Below are 23896 nucleotides of genomic sequence, written 5' to 3'. Positions count from 1 at the left end.
CATCACTATCATCAATGGCCATTTCTTTCCGACTCGCATTCAGTCCAATATTTCATTCAAATAAGGTGCAATGGCTACAAAAACAGTTTGGAAATGATCATCCAAGCCTCATTTAACAGGTCCAACATCACAATTGATTGTTATGTACTCAGATTATTTCATTGTCAGTATAACTATCATCAATGGCCATTTCTTTCTGATTCACATTCAGTCCAATATCTCATTCAAATAAGGTGCAATGGCTACAAAAACAGTTTGGAAATAATTATCTGAGCCTCATTTAAGTGGTCCAACATCTGAATTGATTGTTATGTACTCAGATTATTTATTTCTCAGCATCACTATCATCAATGGCCATTTCTTTCTGATTCACATTCAGTTCAATAATTCATTCAAATAAGGTGCAATGGCTACAAAAACAGTTTGGAAATAATTATCCAAGCCTCATTTAAGTGGTCCAACATCAGAATTGATTGTTATGTACTCAGATTATTTATTTCTCAGCATCACCATCATCAATGGCCATTTCTATCTGATTCGCATTCAGTCCAATATTTCATTCAAATAAGGTGCAATGGCTACAAAAACGGTTTGGAAATAATTATCCAAGCCTCATTTAACAGGTCCAACATCTGAATTGATTGTTATGTACTCAGATTATTTATTTCTCAGCATCACCATCATCAATGGCCATTTCTATCTGATTCGCATTCAGTCCAATATTTCATTCAAAGAAGGTGCAATGGCTACAAAAACTGTTGGGAAATAATTATCGAAGGTTTTTTAACCAGGTCCAACATCACAATAGATTGTTATGTACTCAGATTATTTAATTCTCATTATCACCATCATCCATGGCCATTTCTTTCTGATTCGCATTCAATCCAATATCTCATTCAAATAAGGTGCAATGGCTACAAAAACAGTTTGGAAATGATCATCCAAGCCTCATTTAAGTGGTCCAACATCTGAATTGATTGTTATGTACTCAGATTATTTATTTCTCAGCATCACTATCATCAATGGCCATTTCTTTCTGACTCGCATTCAGTCCAATATTTTATTAAAATAAGGTGCAATGGCTACAAAAACAGTTTGGAAATGATCATCCAAGCCTCATTTAACAGGTCCAACATCACAATTGATTGTTATGTACTCAGATTATTTATTTCTCAGCATCACCATCATCAATGGCAATTTCTTTCTGATTCACATTCAGTCCAATATCTCATTCAAATAAGGAGCAATGACTACAAAAACAGTTTGGAAATGATCATCCAAGCCTCATTTAAGTGGTCCAACATCAGAATTTAATGTTATGTACTCAGATTATTTCATTGTCAGTATGACCATAATCAATGGTAATTTCTTTCTGATTCACATTCAGTCCAATATTTCATTCAAATAAGGTGCAATGGCTACAAAAACGGTTTGGAAATAATTATCCAAGCCTCATTTAAGTGGTCCAACATCAGAAATGATTGTTATGTACTCAGATTGATTATTTCTCAGCATCACCATCATTAATGGCCATTTCTTTCTGATTCACATTCAGTCCAATATTTCATTAAAATAAGGTGCAATGGCTACAAAAACGGTTTGGAAATAATTATCGAAGCTTTTTTAACCAGGTCCAACATCACAATAGATTGTTATGTACTCAGATTATTTAATTCTCATTATCACCATCATCCATGGCCATTTCTTTCTGATTCACATTCAATCCAATTTCTCATTCAAGAAAGGAGCAATGGCTACAAAAACAGTTTGGAAATAATTATCCAAGCCTCATTTAAGTGGTCCAACAACTGAATTGATTGTTATGTACTCAGATTATTTATTTCTCAGCATTACTATCATCAATGGCCATTTCTTTCCGACTCGCATTCAGTCCAATATTTCATTCAAATAAGGTGCAATGGCTACAAAAACAGTTTGGAAATGATCATCCGAGCCTCATTTAAGTGGTCCAACATCAGAATTGATTGTTATGTACTCAGATTATTTATTTCTCAGCATCACCATCATCAATGGCCATTTCTGTCTGATTCGCATTCAGTCCAATATTTCATTCAAATAAGGTGCAATGGCTACAAAAACAGTTTGGAAATAATCATCGAAGCTTTTTTAACCAGGTCCAACATCAAAATTGATTGTTATGTACTTAGATTATTTAATTCTCATTATCACCATCATCCATGGCCATTTCTTTCTGATTCGCATTCAGTGAAATAAGTCGTTCAAAAAAGGTGCAAAGGCTACAAAAACAGTTTGTAAACAATTTTTCCAGCAAACATAAATGTTTTTGGATTTCTCATGATTCTCTTCAGCTCTAAAGCGAAGAAACGCAGAAGAAATTCGCCGTTAAATTAATTTTATCAAAAACGCAACAGGCAGTCATATTTACATTTGTTTTTCAGTTAGGGGATAGCCTAATAAAATTTTTAGTTCACTGCACAGTCCCACAGTAATCTACAGTTAAATTATTTTTTTATTCATTATATTCATTATTAATATTAAAATTAAGTCAAAATTGACAACCCAGAACCCTTTTGAATGTTTGCTTTCATTTTGACATAGCTAAAGTGCACTTTTACAGTTTTGTAAATAAATATCCTATTATGCAGCAACAGTCAAGTTAGGACACCTAAAAAATGCCTTTTGCGTTTATAGATGATCGGCCTGTGAAGTCAAGTTTACATATATAAATAAAATAGGCACAGTATAGTGCGTAGCCTAAGTGGATTTGCCGTGGATCAACTTCTCACATGCGCTGTAGGTAGGCTGAATGATAATCCTTAAACAGTTTAGGCTACTTGCTCATGCAAAAATAAACACCAGAAAATATATTTTAGGCATATTTTAAGAGTTAAAATACAGTTAGTATATTCAGCTTGTTTTGACTTGTAGCTCATGGCCCTATAAGAATGAAAATATTCTGAAAACAAGTTATTATAGGCTTAATAAATGAATAAAATGACGGGTAGGCCTAATAGCCTAATGCCAACCGGACAATATCACGGAAAAAAACTCACTCATGATAGCCTAACATAAATTTTTATTTTTACTTTTACAAAAAAAAGTTATATATTGCCTATTGAATTGCGTGTTATTTAACAAATTTTCACAGTAATAATAGTGAATTTAGGTTTCTTTTTAGTATAGGGCTAGCATAGACTAGTCGAGCGATCGAATACTTCAACTACTAGTTGAGCTCTCAGAAGCAATCGAGCTTGCATTTAGCCTACTATAAATTACATCAGAACGACAAAGCTTCCAACTACAGCTGATGATTAAATTCAATGGTAGGTAATGGTCTCCGCTACATTAATTCCTCCATGGCCGGGCGCCAAAAAACATTACAGCTTCCCATTCAGAACATTCAGTCCTGTTTTTTTAATAGCTGGTTATAATCGCACCAAAACATATTAAAAGGTAGGTGAATTATAACGGCGCAAACTATGTGTGCGTCATTTGCTTGCTGACTGACAGGTGCATGATGCGTGAGGCCAGCAAACGTGACAGCTTTCAGTTAGATAAACAGTTTCCATAAGTATACTTTATAGTATCTATTGCTCTGTATATTATGACTTTATCTTAATAAGTATGCGCACAAGCAAAGAGATTGAAATAACGCCATAGGTGTTTGGTAGATCTGTATAAAAAGGCCTGCCGCCACAGCTGGAAAAAAACCAGTAGGAAACACAGAGTAATAATGAACATCAGTTTCTTCTACTATCCAAGCAAGCGAAATCATTTGCTATCTCTGCCACCAGCACACGAAGTAAAAGAAATGTTCTTTGGCCGGGAACACTGTAGCAACCTGCCTAAATGTAAACCACCGATCATGAACTTGACCAAAGACTGAGAGGATGAAAGCGGGGATGACTTGTGTTCTGTATAAAGTCAGATGAAGTAAGATTCTATCCCTTATTTCTGTCTAAAACAGGGTAAATAGGCCTATAAAATGATTAAATTGCAAGACGGGCTTTTTATTCATAGTTGCGTTGCTGTGTTTTTTTCTATGACTTTTAAATATGAAATACATTTTCTCATACATGTGCATGTTAAAATATCATAGAGTCATTTGTTATTTTACTGTGTCTGCGCATATGTTATTTATTATTTTAACATATATATGTATTATTTATTTAAATAATTTATTTAGAAATACTATGTATTATTTATTTTCTGTTTGGCTGTATAGAATATTGTCGCTTGTTGAACTATTTATTTTCTGAACCCAAATAATTTTCATTCTTGTTATCACTGCTGTAAACTTAAATATTAGAATTATTTTTTTTTTAAATCAGACTACTTGTTGTATAACAGACTATTACTTGCGCACATGATCGTTTGCAAAATATTCAGGCCGGTTGATATATATTCGTTCATTTTGTTATTTAAGTAGCCTAACTGTTGAAATGTAGCAGAAATAAAATGATTGAATAAGATTTAGCCTTGCTCAGAATAATTTTATTAATCTTTTAATTAGTTTTATGAATACTGCGTTATGAATATGAGTTTTCAGGACGCATTTTAGGTTTCGGGTGTGGCTACTTTCACTTTCTATAGCCTACATTAAATGTATAATTAAAATGCAAGAGTTAGCCTAGCTTTTTTCTTTTTCTTTTTTCGTTTGTATTATAAACATTTAATTTAAGTATTTTCAATTTCAACCTTTTATTTAGGCATTATTTATTAATTTATTAATACATTTTTTGCGGGTCAGCTGTATTGTTGACGAGAACTATTTTTATCTTTCCGAACTGGTTTAACAATTAGGTTTTACTTAGTTCTTATTACGGCTGAAAAATAATAAAGTTATTAATAACTTAAAGTATTACAGAATGAACATGAGTTTGCTTCGCATATAGCGCATATGACGCAGATGTTAAATGACAATGTTGCGTGCAGCTTTTTATTTTTATATTACTCTGTAACATAAAAAAGTAATATAATGTTTTGACAATTTATTTTAGCGCTATGAAATCAATGCATTCAGCTATGATTTACTAAAACATTGCAAAGGACTTCTTTGTGTCTTCTTAGAAGCTCGAACCAGGGGCGCCTGCAGGATTACATTTTTTTTTTTTTTTTACTTTTGTATTTTGATTATTTTATTTTTGTTAGTTTTATTATTTTATTGTCTTCATACTTAAAGCTATAGACAAAATCCTGCTTGACATTTTAGAAAATATTTTGTGTAGCTACCCAGTATGTATTAAAGATCACAGAAACATGTTACATGCCCCAATAAATGTTCAAATTATATTTAACTGAATCGTTAAAAAAATGTGAAAATTTCTCATTTTATTTTTATAAAACATTTTATTACTTATTATTTTTTGAGTAAAAACTATACCGACATTTAAAAATCCATATTTATTTTAATTATTCATTAATTTTACCTGTTTATTTGGTGCATATTTACGCTATAATTTAACTCATACAGCCTTGGACAGCTACAGTGCCACTAAAGCTTTCAAACACAACCCCAATAAAGTAATGAAAGATTAGACTTTCTCCGGTGACTGCCGACATCTCAACACGCCGTAACCGTCCTTCGGGTGGTAAAGCCGGCATTAAATCACAAAACAAGACGTCTGGCTTGACTGAAGTGCAGTTATTTCCTCGTTGTTCAAAGAGTCTGCAAGTTCGTGTTTCATGGATATATGTAGCTACAGGATTGTGAACATCAATAGCGTGTCTTAATTCGATACACAGGAGAAAAAAGTCTTTCAGCAGTGCGTGTAGCTGTTTGTTAAGTTTTCTCCCGGAGTCCTCAGTGGAGAAACAACCGTAACCATACCGAAGTGTTCTCAGAACGATTTAGCACGATAGTGGAAAAGCAGGCAGCTGTAGTGTATAATGTTTAATAATCAATTTAAATTATGTCACAAATAAATAAATAAATAAATAAAAAGCGGCATTAATTCCCGCTCTCTCATGGTATAGGTACGCACAGAGCATACAGCTGGCTTGCAGGCACCACTAGTCGAGTAACTCGAGTATTGTTTTGAAAAGTAATCGATTAAACCAGTAGTCGTGCAAGTGCTACTTTTTAGGTATTTTTCTGGCTACAATGCCTTAATGTATCTAAATACTTTTTTATGACATTAGGTTGTAACATTTAACATTTTCATAACACTGAAGCGTGATGACTCGGTTAAGCTGATTTCCTGCTGGATTTCCCTATATTTATTTACCGTTATACAAATAGTATTCAATTAACTAACTGTGGGTTATTTGCATGTGTGGCCATAGTTTGACGTCTTTACCTAAAACTTTAAACATTTAGGCTATAGGCCTATTATTTGAAATAAAACGTAAATAAATAAGGAGAATAAAATATTATTCATCATAGTTCATCATAGGCGACATCATAGTCCAATGCGCTGACCACTAGCCCACATTTGGCGATAATATGCTCTTTTACTCTTTTAACCCCGGATTAAGTCATGTAGTGAATCATCTGATTTCATTAACCAGGTGTAATATTCATTATATTAATTATTTGAATTCTTATATTAACTAAGGTGCTGCTGTTTGGGGTCGAATGATAGCATCAACCTGCAGGCTGCATTTTGGCTGCGAGAAAATAAATAAAAAGAGCAGAGCTGCTGCAAAATAATGAATTAAAAGAGTGAGGTTATGGTCAAATAAATAAATAAATAAGTGCGACTGCTGAGAGTGCAAGCAGCTAAGGACTAGGGACACCAGCCCTTGCGGGCACAAAATGGTCCGGCCCACCGTGAATTCTCCCGGTCCTCCAGATTAGCCAATCCGGGCCTGCATGCGGTCACAAAATTGGCGTGATTCGTGTGTGAGCCGCCTGTTGAATAAGGCTAACCTTGGATCATAAAGGCTATGATTCATGAAATCATACTATGATTTGTATATGAATACAAATCTTTATTTCACCTGAAATGCCGAAGACAGTCTGCTCGAAAAGCGCCTCCTCATGCCGATGTTCCAAAATACCCGCGAAAGATGACCCAGCAATTGAGTTGTTATGACTCAGCGTCACTGAAGTACGGTGGGGGTTGTGCAGCTTTTGATTACAGGTGTACAACTTTCAGAAAGATTCCGAAAGGTCCGACTAAGGGCTGCTATGGGCATAAATCTAATTTTAATCATCAAAAAATATAGGAAATCTGTGTCCATGTTCCACTATTTTCATTGCGTTTAATTTTTTTTTTTAATAGCTGTCAGTATTAAATTATGTCTATAACTAAACAATAATTATATTATGTGTGTGTGTGTGTGCGTGTGTGTATGTATGTGTGTGTGTGTGTGTGTGTGTGTGTGTGTGTGTGTGTGTGTGTGTGTGTGTGTGTGTGTGTGTGTGTGTGTGTGTGTGTGTGTGTGTGTGTGGGGTATCCCAGTCAGCCCCTGCTGTGAGTTGATTTGAACCAAGAAGCTGAGATGATATCACTACCCAAAAAGTCTGAAAATAAACCCTCCAAAATTACCCAAATGCCTCAACCCACATTTGGGTAGAAAACATAACCCCGGATTTTTTTAGAGTGAAGGTTTACACACATTGAACCTTCACCCATACTGTTAGTTCAGTAGGACTAAGAGATGGACCCTTACAATATTTAGTGACACTTTCTTAGTTAGTATTATTTATTAATCAAACTTTATTATCATCATCCTTTTACATGTTTTGGTATCCACCCAATATAAACAAACACCCTCAAAATCAGAGAGTAAATTGTTTGCATTTTAGTATTTCCTTGGCCAATTTGGGTGACATTTATGTGATAAGGCTTTTTTCCTCTTTAATCATTTTGGATATGCAAATAATTTTTAATAGCTATAACTTTTTTTCACAGGTGCAATGTTTAGGATTTCCAGTTTACTACCAGTGTGCAGGTTTAGTCACAGTTCTAAGTTGATTTCAAGATTCCATAGCACAAATGTTTTTGTACCTAATTGACCCAAAAGTACTGCAAAGCAAGGTGAATTCCTGAGCATTGGTGGTATGTATTATATGCTTTATATGTTCAAGATTTTGTAGTGTATGTTAGTTCGGCATCTGGGTTTTCAATCAGGCCCAAGACAGTTTGCAGCTCTCTCTAACTTAATTTCTTGTCAGACGTGAATGTATTCAGCATATTTTTTTCATGTGAAATAAATCTACAGTTTGTATACTTTTATTTTAGTACTTGGATTATGTGTGTGTGGTTCTAAATTGTTGCCCTTCTACTGTAGTGCTCTGGTGACTCTTTTTCTTTAATAGCAATTTCACAAAGACATGAACTTGTTTGTGAATAGAAATCCAGGAGTGCTGGACATAGAGTTAAATTTATGTTACACCACAAACTGCTGGGTCAAGCTGTGGTGTTTTTCTGCTAATGGTTAGTTGCCAAATACTTCATTTATTTTACTTGGTTTGTTTTACTTTAAAAATTTATTCCAAGGTGTGTAGCTGTTTTGGCTCATTTCAGATTAAATGGACAGTTCATCCAACAATGAAAATGTGCAGTTAATTTAATCATCCTCAGGCCACAGGCTGTAGGTTACCTTGTACTCCAGTAGGGCAGTAAAAATATTTTTACCTATGGTTCTTGGATATTTATATGATACAAATTGATGGTCTATATCTCTTGGAAAGTCCAAGCCAAATTAATCACCTACACATCGGATGGTCAGAGAGTGAATAAATTAGGTAGTCAACTAGGTAAACTGTTTTCAAAGTTGTTATCACATAAACATAAAATTTCAATTGTCCATACTTAAGGTTTCCTATTGACATTTCTAGTTTTAGTGTAGTTGTAATGGTACGCTACACTGCATGTGTACACATCTCTTTAAAAAATGTGATCACAGATAATATACAGGTGCATCTTTATCAATTACAATCACATCGAAAAGATGATTACTTTCAGTAATTCAATTAAAGTGAAACTTTTTAATATATAGATTTATTGCACAAAAGACTGATTTATTTCAAGTGTTTGTTTCTTTTCATTTTGACGATTGTGTAAAATTTAAATATTACTTACAACCAATAACAAAGGATTTGTAACACAAATGTTGGTCTACTGAAAGGTATGAACATGTACAGCAATCAGTTATTGTTGTTGTTTATGATTTAATTCAGTAATGTGACATGGAGGAAGTCAGTTTATGGCACTGCTGAGGTGTTATGAATCCCAGGTTGCTCTGATAGGAGCCTTTAGCTCTTCTGTGTTGTTGGGTCTGGTGTCTCACATCTTTCTGTTTACTACAGAATATATGAGTTTTAGGTCAGGCGAGTTTGTTGGCCAATGAAATACAGGGATAGCATGGTCCTTAAACCAAGTATTAGTACTTTTTGCAGCGTGTACAGGTCTCTAAGTCCTGCTGGAAAAATCTAAACTTTATGGAGATGCTAATTTGATTTTCCATCAGGCCTTGGCACCTGTCCACACAGCAAAAAGTACTAAAAAGTACGTGTTTTAAGGACCATGGTATCCCTGTGTGATTGACCAGCAAACTTACCCGTCCAAAAACTATTATGAAACAAACTGTTGTCCATTGTCAGGAAGATATGAGACAATAAATTCAACAAGACAGAAAAGCTGAAGGTCGCTATTAGCAAAACCTGGACTTTATCAATACAGCGGTCACATTGTGGAGTAATTCAATATTTCTATGTTAAATCCTTTTATTATTATTATTATTATTATTATTATTATTATTATTGGTCTTAAGTACACTTTTAAAAGAAATGGTTCTTTGAAATGGTTCTTTGAATTCAAGTTAGATGGTTCTATTTAGAACCATTTAAGGGTTCTTTATTTATTATTGAATTAATGTTATTAATTATTGAATAAAAATAAAACCAATCCAGAAAATTCAAATTGTTTAAATGTTAAATAATATGTTAAATTGCACCTCTGCATAGTTTGTATTAGATCTATCTCTAAACATTTTACATTTTATCATTTAATTAGTAAACATAATTAACAGCTTAATGGCATTCAACAATCTAATTCTAAGGATTTCACTTTTTATTAAACTTTCTTAAGCTTGTTTACTAAATGAACAAATACAAAACCCGACTTTCAAACATCTCTAAAAAGAAGAAAAATATATCACAATGCAGATAGAAACAATACACAAACATATATTAAATAACACTACAATTTCAACAAGTTGACGGTTACATGTGTGTGGTCAGGGCAACATCCATTTTTATACATAATTTTCAATGAAAGTCATTGAAAAAAGTGCTTCATGGCACACAAAACATTGCAAAATGATTAGACAAAACACAGCAAACAGCCATTCCAGAACCTGTAGCATGTCCATATCTGTCGGCCTCTCTTATGACGTAAAAAGTTTTGTCCATGGGTAACACAGTGGCTCATTGGTTAGACTGTCAGATCATAGCAAAAAGGTCACTGGTTCGAGTCCCGACTGGGTCAGCTGGTGTTTCTGTGTAGAGTTTGCAAGTGCTCCCAGTGTTTGTGGGTTTCCTCGCTCGGGGTGCTCCGGTTGCAGTTGGAATATACGGTGTAATATATTGTGTTACCTTCTGTGGTCTACTGGTCCAATGAGACTGACGTTGAGCACTTCCTTCTTTTGGGCCATTTCTTTTAAAGATATTTCTGTGTGAAAAGTCTTTCTATGCAGCATCCTAAATGCAAAACATTTTGTTTACTTTGTGTAAGTTTCCAAATGACACATTTAAAAAAAAATAAAAAAAAATAAATAAAGTGTCCCAGTAAACGGTTTGAGATAAGATTTACTTTAGGCAAGTGTATTAATTTAGAGTGGTTATCCCAGAATAAAGACGTTAGGACTTGCACGCGCAAGTTTGTTATTCTCTATGTGCAACCGAAACAACACTGGTAAAAACAAACTGATGCTTGTGCGCAGAAAGCTATTCCCGTGCGCCTCAAACGCACTGCTCCTCATCCTGGGCTGCGTTTCCCAAAAGCATCGTAAGCCTAAGAAGTTCGTAGAAATGATCGTACGACTGATCTTAATATTACGGTCTGTTTCCCAAAAGCATCGTAACTTAAGTAGCACTTGAAAATCTTAGTGGATCTACGAGTGCTCTGGAGTAATCGTAAAGCCTTAAGTGCATCGTAAGGAGACAGAGTTATGAGGGCACCTGCTGGACAACCGGCAAATTGCACCTACAATTTACTTCTCTTCAAAGTCATTATTCATTTTATTTGTACGTATATCTCTATTCATTTATATTTTTGTCCTATTAGCAAATGCACATCAGGTGGGGATAATTAGGCTAAACTTTTCAAAAATAAATGTAAGAGCTTATTTATTTATTTACTTATTTATTTATTTTGATGTGAGATAAGCAATTTTTGATAAAGAAATTGATAAATAATTCTACTTAATTAAGGTTTCATATAAATATCGAAAATGATGCTGATGTCATTTCCGGCAAGGACTGTTAGAATTAGTTTTATGCGAGATTGGAGCAAGACAGTGTTTTTACAGTACGACATTTCCAGTTAATTTATGTTTTTAAACTGGCTCAAAAATATTTTTTTTTATGTTATTCGAGTTGAATATACATTCACACAAGTAGAAGAACAATTATATGGATTGCTATATGTGCAACAATAACGAGCCATTCTATAGCGTGACATTTCAGCACTTAACAAACGGATAGCGACTCCTAAGTTGCACTTAAAGCTGGGCTACGTGCAATTGTGTTAAGTGCATTTTTGGGAAACGCACGTGAAACAATAACGAACGTTCGCAAAATGACTCGTAGAAAACGCTCTTAAGTGCTAAGATCAATCGTTATCGGGAAACGCAGCCCTGATTGTTTTACACGCTTATATGCACCGACATGCAAGTCGACAAAACTAAAGTTTCTCATATGATGATGATGATACTTTGACTAAACATGGCTATGAAGCAGAAAGCTATAAAACTGTCATAATTCATGCAAAAGTCCTATTTTACTCCAGTTGTGTCTTTACATGGTTTTTCAGTAACATGTATGATTGATTCTTCTTATTTATTTGGAATAAAATTCTATAATAATAATAATAATAATAATAATAATAATAATAATAATAATAATAATAATTAGGGGAGCCTGGAGGATTTTATTACAAGGTACGCACAAATCCAGTACCGCATCGCCCCCTTCATCCAATCATGTCAAGAAAACTGATGCTTACTGTCAAAGGCTTCATTATGTAAGGGCATCCTTACGAAATAATTCGTTTTCTTTTTAATTTTTACATTTCGTTTAAATCTAAATGTAAAAGCACATCAGTGGAAAAATGTGGAAGTGAAGGAAAAATCAGACGCAAGACGTAATGTTTTAATTTTGACATTAAAAAAAATTGCAAATAGGCCTATATGACAGAAGATTGTGATACAATAGTGAGGCATTAATTAAATCCTTACTTTCCACTGACCGAAAATCATCCACCCGCACAATTGGGCTCAAACTAAAATATAATTTGTATATTTTCTTGGAAAAAATATATTTTTGAAAGGAATTTCGTATATTTACCTCTTTAAAGCCGCTTTTTTCACTTATGCTGAACCGTTACATTCCGTGCCAAACCGGGCCAGACAGCAAATTTATTTTATTTGGAGGGAAAATTACCAAAATGTAACGTAATGATTGGAGGGAAATAGCCTAAATATATTTAAAATGTCCATACATAACAGAAAATTAAACGTTGATAATGCAATAATAATAGTGCATTTGTATAAGTTGCAGAAATATATTTTTTGACAGGCCTTGTGAAAAGTGAGCGGGCACTATCACTAATAAAAAATATAGCAGTTATTTAATTTTAAACAATCAAATTACACAGCGGTTTTATATCAAAAGTTGATAATGATATAATACACATTTTGTTGGTAAAATAACAATTTAACAATGTCTGTTATTTATTTCAGTATTCAAACATTAATGCATCAAGTGAAATGAAAACGAATGAAACAAGCATATCATGATATAAAGCATATTTAAAGCATATCAATTCCTGCTTGACATTTTAGAAAATATTTTACGTATATTAAAGAAAACTAAAACACAGAAACATGTTAAATGGCCCCCTAAATGTCCAACTTATTCATTGTATAAATGTTGAATGTTGTTATTGTTTTTTTTTATTAAAAACAATATCGATATTTAGGAACCCATATTTATTGTATTTATTCATTTATGCATTTCTTTAACTTGTTTATTGGTGCATAGGCTATAATTTAAATCAAACAAAGTACAATTGACTTTCTCCGTGAGGGCCTAATTTGAAAATCGAGCAGTTTTGTTTATTGATCGGTTGGAGTGTCTTGCCGTTAAAAAATAAAGACATGGACAGCTGCAGATTTGGGTCATGCCTTGCGTGCCCGTCCGCTAGGCCTAGGCTACTCTGGATTATTTCGTTAACTCTGTAGATCTAGTATTCAAGTAGCCCATAAAACATTAGATTATTTATGATTTGTTTTATTAACCTTGTTTGTGGGCTAAATTTTTTTCTTTGTTAATGAACTGCTGTACATTATTTTATTAAACAATATGATAATAAACGAATGTTTTAACTTTTAAAATATGACAATTATATAAAATAATGTTAAATAATTAAAATAGTCTGATAATTATGCTGTTAACAAATGTAGGCTGATAATTAGTTTATGGTGGCTGCAGATGATTGAAACTTCTGGTTTGTCTGACCAAAAAGATAACCACTCAATGTGGCTAAAGCTGAAATTGACGCAGTAGCATTGTTTAAAGCGGTTAAAGCATGTTTAATCCATACGCTATTTTAAGGAATGTAAATGGAATCGATTCCGGAGTCGATTCCACCGACTCCAAAATTAGGAGTCGATTCCAGAGTCGACTCCAAAAACCCGGAAGCGAACAGTCCCTATGCTGCCGTGGTTGAGACAGATAATTTGGAGATGGTTCCTCAGATAAGGCATGACATCACGACCTTCCATGCAAGTAAACGCGTTTATAAACTCTGTTTGAATGCCGAGTTGTACCGTAAAATGTGTTTAAGTTTGTGCTTATAGTACTCGACAATGGTACATTACCAAAACGAGCCCATGTAAAGGCTGACTAATGAAGTAGTTCATCTCGGAAGTTTGAATGTGTGAATATAAAACCAACTTTACCCCGGTTGGTTTCCAGGAATTCAGCTGACATTTCAATGGGATTTTTTTTGACAAGGAAATTACTTCAAATGCTCTAGTAAAGTTATGGTTTGTTTTGTAGGTACTTTAGTTTTACTACAAAACCCCAGTAGAACTATAGTTCACTTTGTGGTTTTACAACACCTATTTGGTTTGACCATGGTAACTACAGTAAAATCTATGGTTGATTTTTGCAAGAGCACTAATAATAACAAAATGGATAGCATGTCCCTTTAGGCTTATTTATTCAGTCTTTTGGATGTAATAGTGTGTCACATGAGCTTGTGAGAAACGAGCCATACTAGTTAAACAGCAGCTGCACTGATCATACACGCCGTTTCAAACCGCAGTGACAGTCATGAAGCTAAAGATACATGCAAAGCTAACCTTTAAAGAGTTTAAATAATTTATATAGGCTACATTGTAGTGCATTTATGCTTCGAATTGAAGAAAAGCGACTGCTCAATTAATCTGATATAACGCAAAACACTAGGAACACCTCATGTAGCTTCATTTAAAAACTCTTCCGGGTTCAAAAGTCCACAGGAGTAAACAAACGCAACTAAAACACTCGCAGTGTGCTGTAAGAAAGTACTGTTCTTAAATAGAATAAGCTAACATGTAAATATTCGAACTTTATTTTGCCACAATACTTACCAAACAAACACATCTTCAGCTGACATTTTCACGGCATTCACATACTGAAGTTGAATAATCAACACAAGCTGACTGAACTTCGTCTAAGCTTTATGAAAGCAGAGCGTCGGTAATTTGCTCTGACAGTGAACTTTCGGTTTTGTCCATGTTAAAACTGCTGCTGCAAGTTAGGGATCGTCTCTAAAGTTAACCCCCTTGCGAAAACCAACCTTAGGATTGTATTGAAGTAACCATCGTCAAACTTTGTAGTAAAATCATAGATTCAAAGTGTTATAAAAGTTTGTCTGATTAGAACTGAAACTAATATCCTATTAACAAACCACACCCCAATGGTAAGTTTATTTATTCAGCTTCATTGTTCATACATGTTTTTTTATGAGACATCAGGCTCGGCTCCAGCTTGGAACTTTAGGGTGGGCTCTGGGACATTTCGGGTGGGCCAACAAAAATGTAGAAATCAAACAGTTTTAATTCAAAAACAACAATTATTTTAAAGGTAATACGATAATTTACAGCGTTTCAAAAGTAATGTATTTATCTTTTTTTAATGTTCTTTGTCATAATTGCTTGCTTAAGGGATGTTTGCCAAGTTTTGCAAGAAAACTCCAGAACAACACGTTGCTCTCCATGGACTATATGGGTGATCCTATATATATATTTTTTTTGTGCAACAAAAAAAGATCATTGGATTAACTTGCATGAATTACACTAAAGGATAACTGTGTGTGTGTTTATAAATCTGTGTATTGTGTCTACTTAGTCTACTGCATTATATGGTATTCTGCTCATATTAGTATACTACTGTACTTGAAAGGTTTCATTCCTGCTTTGTTTTTGTTGTTGTCGACTCATTTGCTATGCAAATAAGAAGCAAACCCGCTGATAAATGATCTGCTGTTACTTAATTTTTTAACATTTATAGTAAAAGAGAAATGGCTCATATGAATTTTTACACTCTGCCTGTTATTACAATATATTAACATATTTTCGATCAAAGAAATTTAGCATGAGAGACGTCTTTCAGAAATGTGGTAACAATGTAACTCAATTATTGTACGCTGTCCAACTGCTTTATTTATTTATTTATTTATTTGATGCTTTATTTATTGCTTTATTTATTTATTTATTGCTTTATTAATTTATTTATTGCTTTATTTATTTATTTATTGCTTTATTTATTTATTTATTGCTTAATTAATTTATTTATTGCTTTTTTTATTTATTTATTGCATTATTAATTTAAAGCTTTATTTATTTATTGCTTAATTAATTTATATATTGCTTTATTAATTTATTTATTGCTTTATTTATTTATTGCTTTATTTATTTACTTATTTATTGCTTTATTTATGTATAGCTTTATTTATTTATTACTTTATTTATTTATAGCTTTATTTATTTATTGCTTTATTTATTTATAGCTTTATTTATTTATTGCTTTATTTATTTATTTATTGTTTTTTTATTGCTTTATTTATTCATTGCTTTATTTTATTATTTATTGCTTTATTTATTTATTTATGGTTTATTTATTTATTTATTTATAGCTTTATTTATTTATTTATAGCTTTATTTATTTTTTATTTATTACTTTATTTATTTATTGCTTTATTTATTTATTTATTGCTTTATTTATTTATTTATTTATTGCTTTATTTATTTACTTATTTATTGCTATATTTATGTATAGCTTTATTTATGTATAGCTTTATTTATTTATTGCTTTATTTATTTATAGCTTTATTTATTTATTGCTTTATTTATTTATTGCTTTATTTATTTATTTATTGCTTTTTGTTGCTTTATTTATTCATTGATTTATTTTATTATTTATTGCTTTATTTATTTATGGTTTATTTATTTATTTATAGCTTTATTTATTTATTTATAGCTTTATTTATTTTTTATTTATTGCTTTATTTATTTATTGCTTTATTTATTTACTTATTTATTTCTTTATTTATGTATAGCTTTATTTATTTATTGCTTTATTTATTTATAGCTTTATTTATTTATTGCTTTATTTATTTACTTATTTATTGCTTTATTTATTTATAGCTTTATATATTTATTTATTGCTTTATTTATTTATAGCTTTATTTATTTATAGCTTTATTTATTTATTGCTTTATTTATTTATTTATTGCTTTTTTATTGCTTTATTTATTCATTGCTTTATTTGATTATTTATTGCTTTTTATTTATTTATTTATGGTTTATTTATTTATTTATAGCTTTATTTATTTTTTATTTATTGCTTTATTTATAGCTTTATTTATTTTTTATTTATTACTTTATTTATTATTTATTGCTTTGTCTATTTATTTATTTATTGCTTTATTGATTTATATATTGCTTTATTTATTTATTGCTTTATTTACTTGTTTATTTATTGGTATATTTATTTAATTATTGCTTCATTTATTTATTGCTTTAGTTATTTATTGCTTTATTTATTTATTTATTTATTACTTTATTTATTTATTGCTCAGCGACAGTACCCTCACCACCCGTGCCATTAGTTATATTCACATCTAGGGTGGCAGAATAGAGAGGGCGGTGTCCGCGACACTACCCTCACCACCCATGCCCTCAGTTATATCTGCGTCTAGTGCGGTGGAATAGAGAGCGGCGTCCCCGACACTACCCTCGCCACCCGCGCCCTTAGTTGTATCCACAACTAGGGCGGCAGAATAGAGAGGGCGGCGTCAGCGACACTACCCTCACCACCCGTGCCATTACTTATATTCACGTCTAGGGCGGCAGAATAGAGAGGGCAGTGTCCCCGACACTACCCTCACCTCTCGTGCCCTCAGTTATATCTGTGTCTAAGGCGGTGTCCGCGACACTACCCTCACCACCCCCACCCTTAGTTATATCCGCGTCTAGGGTGGCAGAATAGAGAGGGCGTCCACAACACTACCTTCACGACCTGCACCCTCAGCTATATCCGCGTCTAGGGCAGCAAAATAGAGAGGGCGGCGTCCGCGACACTACCCTCACCACCCGCACCCTCAGTTATATCCGCGTCTAGGGCGGCAGAATAGAGAGGTCGTATGGAAGGCCAAATGGGTCAGACTTTACAAAACGGCGTGATTTTCACCGTCTTTTCGTCTTAAACATCGTTTTTGGAATGACACGCTTTTGGTAATAGGCACAGTTTGAACCATTCGGCCTTCCATAAGGGCGTCGTCCGCGACACTACCCTCACCACCCGGCTTCCATGACAGAAACGCCAACTGGCCCAGGTGGGACTCGAACCAGCGACCTTCTTGCTGGCGACAGTGTCACCCCCTAAATACAAGTTATATAGAAATACCAAATCACATATCCTTGATTCTAACGGATTTTACAAAACGCTCCAAGCTTTTCTTGTCTTGGGAACTGAGGTTGTGTTAGTTATACCCTCTTTTTAAGAGCTATTGTGGAGATGCGTATGTCCTGATGGCTGATTATTTCCATCTGGGATCCATCTATTTGAATGAAGAGCATTAAATCGCAGACAAAGGGCAAATGGAAATCAACCCATTTCTCCTTAAGACATTTTGCATCCAAGATGCTTTGCATGAAGGGTGATACTTAAAAATGTGTGTAGGTAGAGATTACAAATAGAGAGAGCAAAGGGGAATATAGCTAAAGGCTTGGTGTCGATGTTTAAAGTAGGGTACTTAGTGATATTCACGACATCTGCTGTTAAGGTAATTTTGCGATTTACTCATGTTCAGATAATTTTTTTCAGTATTTGTGCTTAAAGCTCACCTGTTTCTGAATGTGTTTGTGATCAGCGATGTTCTTTCTACTATTTCAGGCTCTATATACGCTGGCAGATCCAATGAACAAGCTCTTACATTTGCTGTTTTGGCTTTCAGGTGAGCGTGTGCGTGTACAGATGTGGTCCCTTTTAATTTTGTCCTGGCCAGTTTCATTAGTGGAATGCTTCTGTTCAGCCACAATTCGAAAGCAATATTCGAATATTTTTGTTGATGATTAATGGCTCAGTTTCAAGTTATACTAGTGGCCACTTTAGTGTTTCTTTGTTTAATGGAAGAATACCGGCCATTATGTCCACGCCTGTATGTGTAAACACTGTAAATATGGGTCAATCCAACGCAACCTCAAGGCAATTCGTAACTTTTTGATTTCGTGGCTAATTCGTATGAATTCGTACGATCTAATACGTACAATTTAGTGCAATTTGCTTATCACCCAATGACGGTTGGGGTTAGGGGCGGGGTTGGCTGCCACGCCTCCTTTTTAAAGCTGACTAAACTCGTACGAATTAGCTAAACTAGCAACTAAACTGACAATACGTCAAATACTTGCGTTTCCTTGCGAGATCAGGCTGATAAATTAGCATTTTTCTGTATTTTCGGCTTAGTCCCTTTATTAATCAGGGGTCACCACAGCGGAATGAACCACCAACTTATCCAGCACATGTTTTTAAGCAGCGGATGCCCTTTCAGCCGCAACCCATCACTGGGAAACATCCATACACACTAATAGTCATGAAGCCTGCATGAAATCCTGATAGTTGTTAAGTCACCGTTTACTGGGAAACCTGTTCCTGCTGAAAAATCCAGCTTAAACTAGCCTAGGCTGGTTGGCTGGTTTAAGCTGATCGACCAGGCTGGTTTTAGAGGGGTTTTGGCCATTTCCAGGCTTGTTTCCAGCCATTGCAGCCTGGTCTTAGCTGGTCAGGCTGGAAAATGACCAGCTAAATCCAGCTAAAAACCAGCTTGACAAGCCTGGTTTAAGCTGGACATAGCTGGTTTTGGCTGGACTCCCAGCCTGGCTAGGCTGGTCAAGCTGGTTTTAGCTGGTCATCTCCCAGCCTGACCAGCTAAGACCAGGCTGGAAATGGCTGGAAACCAGCCTGGAAATGGCCAAAACCCCTCTAAAACCAGCCTGGTCGACCAGCTAAAACCAGCCAACCAGCCTAGGCTGGTTTAAGCTGTTTTTTTCAGTAGGGGTGTTTACTTTATTTCCAAGATCTGAGGTGAACTATCTGATGCTGCGTTCAATACCATAATAAATGTCACATCAGATGACTTTCAAACTCACATTGGTCACACTGAACGCTGAATAAAGCACAAAATCAGTATCTGAGGGGATCAATGTCATAGAAGTACATTCTGTTGATCAACCGTGAGGAATTGAGACTGAAATTTCAGGAGTGTTTGGACAAAAATTGCTATTAGTATGAAAAATGTGGTGTAGGCTCGATAGTCAGGAACGCTCGCTCCTGATGGTGTTGTCAATTTGACAACCTGCCTGAATGTGGAGTCATCGGAGGAGGGGCCCAGTGAAAAAGTATTTTGTTTTCGAACAGCAATACTACTTCAACAACTAGGTGTCAATCTTATATGCACCTTATTATATTAGATTAAAAATAAACAATACATTTGGGATAATTATAGCATGTTAATTTCCACATTAAACATGTTCCTCTCGAACAGGGTACTTTCCGTTCGCCGGGGGCACATTATATGGCTATGTTCCCATCCAAAAACAAATGACTTGGGACCAGGCACAGGCTTACTGCAGGCAGAATCACATTGACTTGGCCACTGTTCAGAGGAGCGAAGACTTGGCATATCTACTAGAAGCGGCTCATAAAATGGGTGCGATGGCTTGGATTGGACTGTACAATGACATCAACAGCTGGCGGTGGTCTTATCAGAACGAGAACATTACGTTCTCCAGTTGGATGCCTGGAGAACCAAACAACAATGGACATGAAGAGTGTGGTGTGATGAGTTACAGCACATGGGGAGACTGGAGCTGTGCTACACTTTTCCCCTTCTTTTGCTACAGTGGTAAGACATGCTAAAAGCACATGTGACTTATGTTATATCATAATGTGATATTCCTGAGTAGATGAAACCAGTAGTTGCTCTAAAGGACCCGATATACTTCAAATAAGTGAAGTTTATTTATAAACTAATTTCGAGAGGAACACGTGCCTATGATTGATTGAGGCTGGTCCCTCATTATACAATTTATGATTCACCAATATGATGATTCCTAAGCCACTATAAATACCCTCAGTTCTATATCACAGCCATCTTCGTTTTGAAGAATCCCCCCTTCCACCCCTACTCCTCCTCCTTTCCTAGATGGGTGGCCCAGTGGTTAGCACTGTTGCCTTACAGCAAGAACGTCACTGGTTCTAGTCCTTACCAAGCCAGCCAATGTTTCCGTGCGGAGTTTACTAGTTCTCCCCGTGCTCATGTGGATTTCCCCCAGATTCCCTGGTTTCCTTCTACCGTCCAAAACCATGCATCTTAAGTTAACTGACTAATCCAAATCGGCGCCATCGACATGCTCCTAGTGAGTAAGAGCAATCCCTATCTGTTCATTAGCTACTACAGAAGGGGAGTTCTCGAGATCTACCTAAGCTCAAACTCCCCTCTTGCCTTGCAAACGGGAGGGAGCCCAGGGCTCTCTCCCAGGACAGCATGCCAAACAAGCTTTATAATCAATCCTCAAGTGTGAACTCTTGAATGTCTATTTCGTTCTTCGTTTGACGGCGAAAAGAAGTTTGAAAAGGCTAAGTGAGGGGATTGTTTTTGGACACTCCGACACCCCCGCACTGTAGTTGGCAGGGTTGTAAATGCGGCACCGGTGCACAACACAACAATGATGGCAGCTCCGAGAGAAGAACGGTGTTGTAGCCATTTTTTTTGGTAAGTGTTGTATTTACAACCCCAAATCAGTTGGGACAGTGTGGAAAATGCAAATAAAAAAGGCAGTATTGGTTTTTAAATTTACTTTGACTTGTGTCATTGCAGACAGCACAACAAACATTATTTAATGTGTTCCTAATCATTTTTATAGTTTTAAATTTAAGATTTTGATTCTTGCAACACGTTAACAATAAGTTGGGACAGGAATCAGGTAAACTTGTTGAATAACGATGTGATTTGAAACAGGTGATGTCAACAGGTGATTGTAATTATGACGTGGTACAAAAGCAGCATCCAAGAAAGGTCTAGTCCTTTAGGAGCAAAAATTGGCCGAGGATCGCCAGTTTGCTAACAAATATGTGAGAAAATTATTGGAATGTTTGAAAAAAGTAATCCTCAACGAAAGAGGAAGACATTTGGATATTTCACCTCCAACAGTGCTTAACATCATTAAAAGATTCAAGGAATTTGGAGGAGTTTCAGTGCGTAAAAGACAAGGGCGCAAGGCTAAGCTGAACAACCGTGATCTCCGACACCTCTGGAGGTGCTTCATCAAGAATCCCCATTCATCTATAAGAGATATCACCACATGGGCTCAGGACTACTTTGGCAAACCTTTGTCAAGTACCACAATATGTAGTTACAGGCACAAAAGCCAGTTAAAACTGTACTGTGCCAAAAGGAAGCCCTATGCTAACGTTGTCCCGAAGCACCATCGACTTCTCAGGGCTCAGAGGTATCTGGCATGGACCATCACACAGTGGAAATGAGTACTGTGGACAGATGAATCAGCACTTCAGGTATTTTTTGGGAGAAATGGAAGTCGTGTGCTCCGGACCAAAAAAGAAAAGTCTCATCCAGACTGTTACCAGCAACTGTCTGTCAGGGTATTGGGGTTGTGTCAGTGCCCTTGGCAAAGGTAACTTGCTGAAAAGTACTTATTTCAACAAGACAATGCAAAACCAAATTATGCACACATTACAAAGTCGTGGCTGCGGAAGAAGAGGTCGTTGACTGGCCTGCCTGCAGTCCTGACCTGTCTCCAATAGAGAATCTGTGTCGCATTTTGAAGCGCTAAATGCTAAAATAAAGACCCTGTACTGTTGCCCGCCTTAAGACTTGTTAGCAGGAAGAATGGGACAGAATTACACCTGAAACACTTGATCACTTGGTGTCTTCGATCCCTAAACGTCTTTAAAGTGTTGTGAAAAGGAACGGCAACACAGTGGTAAATGCTTCACTGATACAACTTTTGTTGAAATGTGTTGCAAGAACCAAAATTGTAATGTGTTTATTTTGACAAACACAACAATAGAAATTACGAGGAACACATGAAATAATGTTTGTTGTACTGTCTGCAATGAAATACAAGTCAAAGCAAATGTAGAAATCACCGCTTTCTTTTTTATTAGCGTTTTCCATACTGCCCCCACCTTTTCTGATTTGTGGTTGTAGTATAAACGACTTTGTATTAAAGTTTACGGCCCTTTGGCCACCGGGAAGAAGGGGTCGGAGAACCGACGCAGTTTTAAAATATTTATTAATAACTGAAAGCAAAAGTAAAACAATATGCCTGGGCCCGGTCCTCTCTCGGCTTCCTCTGCCATCGTTCCTCCTCTTATAGTCCAGAGCTCCTTCCGTGGGATCCGAGGCCGGTGCGCACCACAGGTGCATCCACTTACACGGCGGCCTCATTCCGTTCCCACAGCTCTCGGCCACGCCCTCTCGCCACAGACTTGTTTGTCTTTTATTTCGTCATTTCATTTGTTGGATGAAAACGAGGAGATGGCAGTACGTCGAAAGAAGCATTTGAGACACAATTTTTTACAACTTCATACATTTTGGTTGGAAGATTATTAATTTAGGAGCCAATTTTGTTTGTTTGGTCAACTATTCAGAAATTAAACAAGAAGCTTGAATAAATTGAGTGAAATGAAGCGTGGCTGAAACAAAGCCAACTACCATGCTTCAAAACACCACATACTAGCAAACAGCCTTCTCCACGAGAACCACCAACATATTTTTGTTGCTTATATTTGATGCGAAAAGACAGGCACCGCTGTATGTAGTCCCATGGAATATATGTAGCACAACGAAGTGGGCTTCCCATGGGGGATTATGACCCTCTCTGAGTCTTTAAAGTATCTTCGTGATCAACTGTACTTCAAGTGTGTTGTTGTTTTGGATGTTGCTCCCCTGTCCGACACCTGTAAAATGAGAAATGAATCTAGGGAAGGGGTCAACAAACTTGTTCCTGGAGGGCCGGTGTCCTGGAGAGTTTAGCTCTAACCCACAGGTGTCATACTCAGTTCCAGAAGGGCCGCAGCTCTGCACAGTTTAGTTCCAACCCTAATTAAACACACCTGATCAATCTAATTGAGTCCTTCAGGCTTGTTTGAAACCTACAGGTTGGTGTGTTG

General features: G+C 35.4%; 3 protein-coding genes across 14 annotated transcripts in view; 1 reads left to right on the top strand and 2 right to left on the bottom strand.

Moving 5' to 3' along the window:
* zmp:0000001020 overlaps positions 1–14911 on the bottom strand; it is a 68592-nt gene extending 53681 nt beyond the window's left edge. Inside the window, 1 exon segment of the mRNA XM_068220828.2 lies at positions 14791–14911. Within this exon segment, the coding sequence (XP_068076929.1) occupies positions 14791–14816 (26 nt within the window). The 5' untranslated portion in view covers positions 14817–14911.
* Positions 1–23896, bottom strand: part of rab3ip (RAB3A interacting protein (rabin3)) — an 847807-nt gene that overhangs the window by 315057 nt on the left and 508854 nt on the right. The gene's annotated exons all lie outside the window — the stretch shown is intronic.
* Positions 1–23896, top strand: part of LOC141381826 (C-type lectin lectoxin-Thr1-like) — a 59691-nt gene that overhangs the window by 19364 nt on the left and 16431 nt on the right. For 3 of the 11 annotated variants that reach the window (XM_073948853.1, XM_073948846.1, XM_073948852.1), the window contains exons 1-3: positions 13861–13942; positions 18599–18659; positions 20247–20606. In XM_073948853.1, coding sequence (XP_073804954.1) covers positions 20557–20606 — 50 coding nt within the window. In that variant the 5' untranslated portion in view covers positions 13861–13942; positions 18599–18659; positions 20247–20556. Of the gene's footprint in view, positions 1–13860; positions 13943–14402; positions 15431–18598; positions 18660–20246; positions 20607–21722 lie in introns of those variants that run through there. The other 8 variants (XM_073948850.1, XM_073948848.1, XM_073948854.1 and 5 more) reach the window with 7 other exon arrangements.

This window comes from Danio rerio, chromosome 4, assembly GCF_049306965.1.
Source record: "Danio rerio strain Tuebingen ecotype United States chromosome 4, GRCz12tu, whole genome shotgun sequence".
NCBI lineage: Eukaryota > Metazoa > Chordata > Actinopteri > Cypriniformes > Danionidae > Danio > Danio rerio.
This window is presented reverse-complemented; position numbering and strand designations above follow the sequence as displayed.